Source organism: Triticum aestivum, chromosome 6B (genome assembly GCF_018294505.1).
Source record: "Triticum aestivum cultivar Chinese Spring chromosome 6B, IWGSC CS RefSeq v2.1, whole genome shotgun sequence".
Classification (NCBI taxonomy): Eukaryota; Viridiplantae; Streptophyta; class Magnoliopsida; order Poales; family Poaceae; genus Triticum; species Triticum aestivum.
In genome coordinates, this window is record NC_057810.1 from 639,915,490 (window position 1) to 639,927,190 (window position 11,701).

General features: G+C 49.2%; 1 protein-coding gene across 1 annotated transcript; it reads right to left on the reverse strand.

Moving 5' to 3' along the window:
• Window positions 1-8,560: 8,560 nt before the first annotated feature.
• Window positions 8,561-9,572, reverse strand: LOC123134651 (auxin-responsive protein SAUR32). Its single transcript, XM_044553859.1, has one exon. It carries the CDS (start codon window positions 9,449-9,451, stop codon window positions 9,098-9,100), a length of 354 nt encoding a protein of 117 aa, XP_044409794.1. The 5' UTR covers window positions 9,452-9,572; the 3' UTR covers window positions 8,561-9,097.
• Window positions 9,573-11,701: the final 2,129 nt, after the last annotated feature.

Here is an 11,701-nt window from a genome sequence, read left to right on the forward strand (position 1 = left end):
CTTGCCACGTGTCTGGCAAGGGGGTACAAGAGTGATCCAGGAATGGATCATTGGACAGCGGTCAAAATTGTCCTTGGAGTAAATAAGGACATGTTTCTCGATTATGGAGGTGATAAAGAGTTCGGCGTAAAGGGTTACGTCGATGCAAGCTTTAACACCTATTCGGATGACTCTGAGTAGCAAACCGGATACGTATAGTGGAGCAACCATTTGGAATAGCTCCTAGTGAAGCGTGAAAGCAGCATTTACAATATGATCTAGAGAGTTGCGAAGTACATATGGATCTGAATGTTGCAGACCCGTTGACTAAAACCTCTCTCACAAGCAAAACATGATCAAACCCCAGAACTCATTGAGTCTTAATCACATGATGATGTGAACTAGTTTAGTGACACTAGTAAACTCTTTGGATGTTGGTCACATGGCGATGTGAGTGTTAATCACATGGCGATGTGAACTAGATTATTGACTCTAGTGCAAGTGGGAGACTATTGAAAATATGCCCTAGAGGCAATAATAAATTAGTTATTATTATTATATTTCCTTGTTCATGATAATCATTTATTATCCATGCTATAATTGTACTGATAGGAAACTCAGATACATGTGTGGGTACATAGACAACACCATGTCCCTAGTAAGCCTCTAGTTGACTAGCTCATTGATCAATAGATGGTTATGGTTTCCTGACCATGGACATTGGATGTCGTTGATAACGGGATCACATCATTAGGAGAATGATGTGATGGACAAGACCCAATCCTAAGCCTAGCACAAAGATCATGTAGTTCGTATGCTAAAGCTTTTCTAATGTCAAGTATCATTTCCTTACACCATGAGATTCTGCAACTCCCGGATACCGTAGGAATGCTTTGGGTGTACCAAATGTCACAACGTAACTGGGTGGATATAAAGGTGCACTATGGGTATCTCCAAAAGTGTCTGTTGGGTTGGCATGAATCAAGACTGGGATTTGTCACTCCATGTGACGGAGAGGTATCTCTGGGCCCACTCGGTAGGACATCATCATAATGTGCACAAGGTGACCAAGGGGTTGGTCACGGGATGATGTGTTACGGAACGAGTAAAGAGACTTACCGGTAACGAGATTGAACAAGGTATCAGGATACCGACGATCGAATCTCGGGCAAGTACTATACCGCTAGACAAAGGGAATTGTATACGGGATTGATTGAATCCTCGACATCGTGGTTCATCCGATGAGATCATCGCGGAACATGTGGGAACCAACATGGGTATCCAGATCCCGCTGTTGGTTATTGGCCAGAGAGTTGTCTCAGTCATGTCTACGTGTCTCCCGAACCCGTAGGGTCTACACACTCAAGGTTCGATGACGCTAGGGTTATAGGGAATAGATATACGTGGTTACTGAATGTTGTTCGGAGTCTCAAATGAGATCCCCGACGTCACGAGGAGTTCCGGAATGGTCCAAAGGTAAAGTTTTATATATGGGAAGTCCTGTTTTGGTCACCGAAAAAGTTTCGGGTGCTATCGGTAATGTACCGGGACCACCGGGAGGGTCCCGGGGGTCCACCAAGTGGGGCCACCGGCCCCAGAGGGCTGCATGGGCCAAGTGTGGGAGGGGACCAGCCCCAGGTGGGCTGGTGCGCCCCCCCACCAGGGCCCAAGGCGCCTAGGGTTTGGGGAGGGGGCGCCTCCACCTTACTTTGGGGGCAAGTTTCCCCCTCCCCCTCCTTGGCCGCCACCCTAGATGGGTTTTGGGGCTGCCGCACCCCTTGGGGTGGGAACCCTAGAGGAGGCGCAGCCCCCTCCCTCTCCCCTTTATATAGTTGAGGTCTTTGGGGCTGCAAACGGATGAGTTTTGACCTCTCCCTGGCGCAGCCCTACCTCTCTACCTCCTCGTCTCTTGCGGTGATTGGCGAAGCCCTGCTGGAGTGCCACGCTTCTCCACCACCACCACGCCGTTGTGCTGCTGCTGGACGGAGTCTTCCCCAACCTCTCCCTCTCTCCTTGCTGGATCAAGGCACGGGAGACGTCACCGGGCTGCACGTGTGTTGAACGCGGAGGTGCCGTCCGTTCGGCACTAGGATCTCTGGTGATTTGGATCACGACGAGTACGACTCCTTCAACCCCGTTCACTTGAACGCTTCCGCTTAGCGATCTACAAGGGTATGTACATGCACTCCCTTTCCACTCGTTGCTAGATTTCTCCATAGATTGATCTTGGTGATGCGTAGAAAATTTTGAATTTCTGCTACGTTCCCCAACAAGAGTTACCTGAACTCAACGTCACCGCTCCTTTCTTGACTGTCTGTCTGAGACTTGAAGGAATTTCACCGTTGCTTGTAATCATCCCGAGTCAAATCCGCAGTTGTCTCACCACATGTATGACCACCATAGCCCTGGCCCGTCTCCATGTCCCGTGCGTATCGCACGCCTCGCCGCTATTACCGCGTCGAGCCTCTGCTGTCCCGGTCAAGTCTCAAGGGTCACGAACCCACACCACTCAACCCCCACTACAGAGTACCACCGATCATCACCGACCGATGACGAGTTTCTCGCTTCCATCAGACCACTGGGCTCCTGTCCGAATTACGTGTTACTAGCATTTTTCCCTTGCTGAATAGGCTTTGACTCTCTGTCAACTTACGCCGTAGCCCCTCAATCCAGCTCCACCTTCAACATGACTCCATGGTAGATGATCAACCCACCCTCGCGCCTTGTCGACTTCAAGCTCCGTGTGTACAACACCTTGAATCAACCCCGCCCCATAGTCTTGTCAAAGCCACACAAGGCCTCGGGCCCGTGCCAGGTGTTTCCACGCCCAGAAGTCGGTCACCATCTGCATCACGCTCCTATGATGTCGTCGCCGATTCCACTACCGTCTTCTGTATCAACCGACTTACGTCGATCGTCAGACTGTCCAGGCCAATTGCCCTATGTGTCTGACCTGAGCCGAACTTCTGCAACCATCTGCAACTCCTCACAACTCTCATCGTCCATCTTAACTAGCTTGACATCCCGCAACGCCTTTCAAGCATTCATGTTGTGCCAACAAATTTTTCACCCTTGTCTACCATAACCCAAGGCTTTCAGTTCCGTCGAATTTATCCGCCTCAAATCTAGAACCCGTTTGTTCCATAATTCTTTGTACGGCTGGCACTCTGAAAAAATTAACCAAGCTTCGCACAGATACCCAAGTACACAATCGTGTGTACTACTAGTAGCAAACAAATTCAACAAGTTGGTATTCACGTCAAAGCTCCTATCTTGGCTCAACTTCTTCGACGCTAGCTATTGCGTTTTCTGCCAATGCCATGCTACCTCCGATGGATGGGTTGCTTTTGCTGCTGCACATCTCCGGCTCCTCTAGGGACTCGGTCCCTTTTTTTTGTTCCAAAACAAATCTCCTCTGTTGCCTTGGTACACCACAACGCAACAGCATATCACGCCATGGTAGTTTCCTTGCGCGACGCGCGCGGCATGGCTCCACGTGGACCTCATTCTTCCACGTTGCCCTGGATCGGCCAACCCACGAGGACGCCCGAGCGAACCCTTGCGCTTCTGCTCTGCCGCCGCCACACGTCTGCTGCCATGGACCGCCTGCTTCGATCCTATCACTGCTCGCGTCTCCGATCCCGCTCATGCCGCTGAGAACCACTGCTGCGGTTTATCAACCAAGCCGCTGCTTCCAATTACTTTTTCCAATCTTATCGAGAACCACGCCGCAGCCGGCTGCATCCCAAACTCGATACTTTCTCTAGATCAACAATCTGCCGCCTGCTCGTAACCTTGCTCATGATACCACTTGTTAGAATAAATCCGAGGCATACCGTTGATCATCCGAGGACCAATCAATCACACGAGGCACGACACCGAGATTTGTTAACGAGATTCACCGATATGGTTACATCTTCGGGGCTTGACTACGAGCGCTCCTCCCCATGACACTGTCACAATACCGCACACCGGCCACGCGGGCGCCGGCACACGCCGCCGGCTCCCCCTTGCGCGTCTGTGCTATTATGTTGGCATAGGTTACATCGTGTGTCTACCCCCGCTATATATGAGAGGCCTAGGATACAAGTGTCCCACTTGAACACGACGCCGTATCCTATCTAAACACAATACAACTCAGAGTCCAACTGTAATCTATCTTGTACACAATATTCGAGACAACTCCAACAGTCTGATTGGCCATCGATGAACTTGCGTGCGTGATCACCATGCATGGCGCGGACAATTTTTGTGTTTTGACCCATAAGTTGATCCAGATCTGACCCTGGTTTGCAAAAAAATCGGGATCTGACCCTTTTCCTACCGCCAGTTTCTTTGACGGTGTGGTATAACAGCCTACCTTCAAGGTCTATGGCGGTAGGGTTGCATGCCCTACCGCAAATTTTTCCTAAGTATCAGACACAGTGTGTGTTCGTGCCTACCGCCGGACACCTTGACGGTAGGGTTATATAGGCTACCGCCACTATTTGGTGGTAGGGGTCCGTGCTGCTGATGTGGATAAGTTTCCTACCGCCAGAGGCCTTGGCGGTAGGCTGTTATACCCTACGGCCAAGGTCTCTGACGGTAGGAAAAGGGTCAGATTCTAAAATTTTTGCAAACTAGGGTCAGATGTGAAACAACTATCAAAAAAGGGTCAAGACACGAAAATTGTCCGCATGGCGCGCCAGCGACGGTAACAAGACAGCATGACAATGAGGGGATGCATGCAGAAGCTGCAGGCGCCGTGCGAGTAAAGCAGTGTCTCTGTTCCATGCAATATGCAAGGCCGGTAGAATAGAAGAAATGGAGCAGGCGGTGGTCCATTCATTGCATCAGCAAATCAAGAATGGCATAGCACCAGAGATTTGCGCTCGGTGCTCGCTGCCCGGCGGAGCACGGCTCCCGTCCCATCTGTCTCGTCTTTGATCAACTGATTGAAAAACCGTGTGGATCCGGCCACTAAGTTGTGAACCTACGACAAGCAATGGGACTACCCGTGTCGCCGTCGCCGATCTCTTCGGCCAAGAACGTTACCGACCGGTCCGATCATTACACCATCGGAATCACCGGGAGAAACGCGTGTGTTCATACCGCTAGACTGCCTCGCGGCCTCACAGGCACGACCGACATGACCATTTTACCACGGCCTGCCTGGACAAGAAACAGCTACCACGCGCGTTCCTTCCGGAGGATATGTACCACCACCACAGCTCGAGTCGTCGCTCCCGGTTGCTCTGGTGCATACAGTACGTAGAAGAGTCTCGTACGTGTTGCGTGGCCACAAACAATCAAGAGGCAATGTTCGGGTCGATGATGCTCGCGGCCGCTTGGCGCTGAGAGCGATGGGGGGCACGGAAACGCAACGGACGTCCATCGAAAGCCACCATCAGCGATCCGTATCATCATCATCATCATCAACATGATCGCTCGTCACCGGCAAATATTCCTTCCAAAAGCCTCGCCATCGTGGGCGTCACTGCTCACGCGCTGGTCCTACGGACGAGACCGGCTGCCGATCGTATAGACGCCGCGCTGGGATGCCAAGCAAACACACGGTGCGCTGCAAGTTGGGGGCGGGCGGGCCAAAGGTCGTACTACGTGCCGCCAACCAAAGGAAAAGCCGAAGGCAGGGAGGGAGGGAGAGGCTCCGGAGGGCTGGGCGGCAGTGCCCCGGTCCGGGCAAATCGGCCGCCAAATCTCCCGGAAAAAGAAAGTCAAGGCCACGTCCGGAAAACTCCCATGTCGCGATATGCGATATGCCGTGATAAGGGACACCGCGACAGTGGCAGGCAGCGCGATGATGCCTCGCCTTCCTCTTTCTTTTCCCGTCGTGGTACGGAGGAGAGATGAGAGATCTTTCGGTCGACCTACGGACGCTTTGCTCGCACGCTCTCCGGCCTGACAGACCTGACATGCCATGGAAGCTTCTACGGCTGGCGCATGTGTTCCTTTCTTTGTTTTCATGAGCTGCGTGCGTGCGTACGTGGCTGGCTGGGGTCGAACCGGCGTCTGAGCCTCTGTGCATGCAGCTTGAGAGAAGAGAAACCAAGTGATACCGTGAATTTCCCTCCTAAAAATAAGGGATGCCGTGATTATGTTTTTCTATGAGAGAGCCAAATGTGGTTCGTGATTTAGGTCGGCTCGGTTTTCTTATGTAGTAGTAGTAGCTTAAACACGTGTCATGCTTTCCCTCTCCTCTGGTGAACTGGACATGTGTTCTGTTCGACCATTGTCTTTTGCAACTTGTCTAGATACAGCAAGGACAGGAAGCACATGTTTATCGTCTGAGTTCAAGTAACTAAGTCTGATGTAGTAGTTTGTTCGGTTTATCGTCTCACCCAGTTCTAAAACATTTCCCTCCACGGATTTGCTGGAGCTGAAAGCAGTCAGTCGGGTTTTTTCTTTTTTCTTTGTAGCTTTGAACATCATGATTTTCCTTAATGAAAATTGGAAGGGACGAAAAACCCTTCCTTTATCAAAAAAAAAAAAAAAACAGGAGGCACATGCCTGTTTTCCAAGCGTGTTTAAGCTACTAAACCATCTGGAAAAAACACGTACGCAAAATAGTAGGTTCCTACGAGCGATGGAGCTGGCAAAATGATTACACCAATGACATGTTTTGGAGTGCTAGGACATAACTATTTGGAGCCTGTGGATTACACTACTAGTGAGACGGAGGTTGTTCCTTCACATGAGTCTTTTGAAAAAGTGAATGGGAAAATTATAGGTATTACTGATTTCAATATATAGTCAAAACGAAGAGGTCGGTAAAGATGGAAAATAACTTCCTCCTAAAAGATGACCTATACTTAAGACAGAGAAGATGTTAGAGTGGAGGACATGACTAAAGAGAGGGCAGCAACAAAATACAACTACGGTAATGCTTCTATCCCTAATCTTGTAGACATGAATAAACTTTCTCTTTTGGACATGTATTCATGCATTCTGATTGATTTGGGTTGCACTATGGATTTTATCGGGCATAACATAGAGATTATGAGAAAAATAGAGTTGGCTAGATTGGATGTGTTTTCTGGTAATGATATTATTGCTCAAGATGATCTTCATATGAGCCCTCCAAGTCCTATTGGCATTGGATATGCTGACTTAAATGAACTCTAGTTTGATGGAGACAATTCTCACATTAATTTGGAGGAGAAATACTTAGATAAAATTAAACAAGTTTTCTCCTCTGAGAAATTGCCAGGCTGGAAGACGACATACCCGAAAGGAATATTCAAGAATGGTAGAGGGGTTGGTGGAGAAATTTAAAAAATAAGAGTGAATTTCACTCCTTATGTGGAGGATTTTTTGTTTTAATGGCATTTGGCTCCTACTACGGGGAAATCTAGAGGTATTTTGGTTGGAGTTAATGAGGGTTCTTTGAAGGTTTTGGATTCTAAGCATGAGAATTATTCTGTCATAATGCTAGTGTATGATAAAAAAAAGTAGATCTGACTTGGGATTTAATTACTGTGTATGGAGCTGCTCAACCCGAGAGGAAAATTGAATTTCTAGTTGAACTCTCTAGAATATATCAGAGAAATACTTTACCTTGTGTGACACGGGGTGATTTCAATATTATTAGGAAGAGCTCTGAGAAGAATAAGCCGAACACACCTGGTCACTGGAGTTTTGTTTTTAATGCTATAATTGAGCATGCTAGACCAAGACTTACCACTGGGCGACTAGAATTATACCTGGGTAATAATTTAGATGATTCAACATTTGAGAAATTGGACACAATTTCAATTTGCTCTGATTTGGAAGAGAAATACCCTTTGTAAATGGTTACTTCACTGGAAAGAGAGAGATATGATCATACCCCTTTAATACTGGATACTGAATAACAAATCATAAACCTGCTCTAATTAGATATGATAATTCTTGTGCACTAATAGAGGATTTAAATGTTGTACTGGTGAAACCTTGGAATGCTAGATATTGTGGTGCAACATTGTGATTTGGCAGTATAAATTGAGAATGCTTAGGAGAAAATTAAGATGGTGGGATAAAAATGTTACTGCTTGGTACAGGCTTGATGCTATTAATAAACACTTTGAACTATTTGGACTCATTGTTGATGCTAGGCTCAAGCAGAAAGAGTTTAGGGATAAATTAAACAGATTTTTGAAATCGGAGGAGTTAAAATGGTTGCAAAGATGTAAGGAGAAAGAAATTAAATAAGGGGACTCTAACACTGGATATTATCAAGTTAAGGCCAATAGTAGGAGAAGACAGAATATTATTGCTTCTTTGGACCAGGAAGAGGAGCTATTAGGAAGGACGACGACCGCGGTCGGAGGAACACCGAGACGTGCAACCGGACCTTGCCACCCCCAGTAGAACTTCTCGCCGCTGTGGTAGGGACCGAAAGCGCGAAAACAGGCCGGGGCACTCACGCGAGACTCCGCCGCGGCCATGCCCTAGAAACACCATGGAGGAAGGCCTCGTCGCCGCCATCATCCCGCGGCAGCGGCGGCTAGGGTTAGGAACGGGCTGTGTTTCCTGTGGAGTCAGATGCGAGACCTCTGCCTTTTCTATTAAGCACAACTAATGGCACCAATTACCATTATAAAACTGAACAAATATTTCTTTGCATTGCCACTGTAGCTTGCAACACCACCCAGCACAGATGACCAAAGTAAAGTTACAAATCTGGACGGCAAGCGGAAAGCACCTGTCTCTGACCAAAACATCTGGATCCCAACACATAACTTAAACATCTGACAAACACGCCAGGCTTGTAAGCTCACTAGTTAACTTCCCCTTGCTCTTGTCTTGGTTGACAGCATAAATCATGTTAATCCTATGGAAAAATAAAATCGAAAAGCCTACTGGTTTCATCAGACGACCACCTGATACCAATCAACACAAAAATGGCCAATCCAATCTTGGCCTGTGCTATGCCAGCTCTCACCGGTCGGTAACTGACTAATCACCAACTGCTGCCTCTCACGCGTCTCTGTATCTGGAATCTCTCTCCCTCTCTATGTACTACGTGTACATGTGTGTCGTCTCCGGCAGAAAGATGAACTCCCGCCGCTCGCGCGCTCTCGTTGCTCTGTTCAACACACGAAAGCCGGCGGGCCGGGGCTCGATGATGGATAAGGGTCGATCAGGAGGTGACTTTGGCGCGGGTGCACGGGGCGAAGGAGTAGCCGTGCTGCTGGTGGCCGCCGGCGTGCACGCGATGCGACGAGGAGTGCGAGTGCGCCATCTCCCTGTCGACGAGCGCGCGCAGGCGGAGGAACTCGTCGACGGAGCAGGGCAGCCGGAGCGGGCCGGCCGAGTCGTAGCCGTACGTGTCCCGCGCCGCCTCCAGAAGCCGCTCGAAGAGCGGGTGGTAGAGGTAGGCGATGGGGATGACGAACCGCCGGAACCCGTCGCCCTGCTGCTCCGCCTGGCCGACCCGCACCGCCAGCCACCCCTTCTTCACCTTCCCCCTCTTCTCCGCATGGTCCCCTTGCATGATGGTGGCAGCTCCCTCGCCGGCGGTCCAACTGCAGCCGCCCTCTCGCCGTCGCTGGTGGTGGTGCTACGAGGTCACTGCTCTATAGCAGGTAGCTAGAGCCAAGGAGCCAATCCAGAGGTGTGTGTTCGTGTGTGTGGTTCGCGGCAATCGCGGTGGTTTTTATAGGACTTGCACGGCCCGTGCGGGCCGGGAGGAGATTGGGAGATTAGATTAGCCGGCGGTGCGTGGCGCACCCGTGCGCTGCCTGTCCGTCCTCGGGGCTTCCGTGTCGGGTCGGGACGGCGGGTGATGGATCCTGTGCGTCGCTGACACGGCGGCCCGTCGGAATAATCGGGTCACGGCGTCGGGGTCGCTGGCCGTTCCGGGCGACCGTCGCGTGCGCGTCAGGCCTCAGTTGCGGTGAGGGGGATGGGTAGGGTGGGGGTGGAGCCGTGCGCGCGAGTGGAAGGTGCGATGTGGTTTGGACGGACCGGAGAGGAGGAGGCGGCCGGCGGGTGGTGCACAGGTCGTACGTACGTCGTCCTTTGGCTGGCCCACGACGGCGGACTGGCCGTGGCAGGTGGAATTGTTTTAGGCGGATTGGCATGTTTGCTGTACGTGATTGCTGCCCCACGGCCACAGGAGATGTTGATGCGTGGTGGCAATTAACTGGTTGGGCTCTAGTCTAGCTTTGCTCATCGCCTAACCGTTGGATTGTAGCTGTTGGAGCGACCCTCTAGATTAAGTTCCTGTTCGGATTTGGGAACTAGGTGTAGGCAACGTTTCTTTCTTTGTTGGGGCCCTTCTACTAGCTGTTTTCATTCAAGGTCTCAAACATGGTTTATCTCTCGAGGGCTGTATTTCATCTTGGGTTGGTACGTGTGTAAAATGTAGCTTGTTTCTACTACTACTAAAAAAAGAGAAGGTGGGGATTATTTGTTGTTTTTCTCATGGGCATCATGTCGTCATGAGCATTTTGTCATCGTGGCTTGTAGGGCTTGCTACATTCATGTATGTTGGAGGTGGCATGGTTATCTCGGCTGTTATACGCTAGAGGGCGTCAAAGATTTGATCAATCATAAGAGATGCATTATACAATTCAATTAACCATCAATACCCAAGATCATAATAATGTTGATTATTCATAAGATCGAGAAAATGGGGCATATGGCACATAGCTACTACCACAAACTCTCAGCCTCAAAGGTGGACTTCCCACAGATCATCATGGGAGCAGCAAGGGTTGATGAAGAGATTGACGATAAAGGTTCTCCCCTTCAGCAGAGGGCCAGATCAGGGATAAAAACAAAAATCGCATCAAAACAAGGAGTGGTGACAACATGAAAAGAAAATGTAATGATTTAAGTTAGGATTTTTGAGGTATATATAGCTAATTGGGCACTGGAGGTGGCCTACCATCCCCACATGCCGTACCACCCCTCCCCCTCGGGTGCCCTTGTAAGACCGAGGTCTAGAGGGGGTAGGAGATCTAGGCACCAAGGAGCCCACAAGATTTCGTCCCTTAGTCCATTGGTCTTCTTTTCGGTGAGAAAACACCTTTTTTAAAACATTCTATATGGCGATTTCCTGATATTCCAAAAACAACAGAAAATAGGAATTGACTTGGGAACTGAATTAACACTGGTACGCGTCGGTGTTATACAAATGGTTTTAAACTCCTTTCCGCGACGGCATTTGGAACCGTCACCTAGTGAGTGTGGGCGATTAGGGGGTTCTTCCCACATGACCCAGAAACCGTCAGGGATATGCCCTCCTGGGACACCAAATGAGTTCGTGTGCGACCAGGTGACCCAGGTGAACCCAATCATTTTCGTAGGTATGTACATCCCACACGGTGAATCCCAGAAAACATTTCCATAGGTATGTACATCCCACACGGTGAATCCCAGAAAAACTTTTATGTAGGTATGTATATCACACACAGTCAATCCAAGGAATATGTTTCCGTTCTTATGTACATCCCACACAGTCAATCCAGGAAAAACGTTTCTGTTTGTATGTACATCCTACACATGTTTATGTATAGGCTCGTGTGTGCTACCTGTAACTATCACACACGCTCTGCCTTGGTTTACCGTTTGCTTTTATCAATTACATCACACACGATTTGATGAAGAAAACTGTGTGACATTGGGCTATCCATCACAAGCGTTTTTACTGCTAGAACCGCTTGCGAAGTTTCATGACCCATTTAGCAGGTTTATTAGTTTACAATTAATAATTTCAGTATTACGCAAATTCACATTT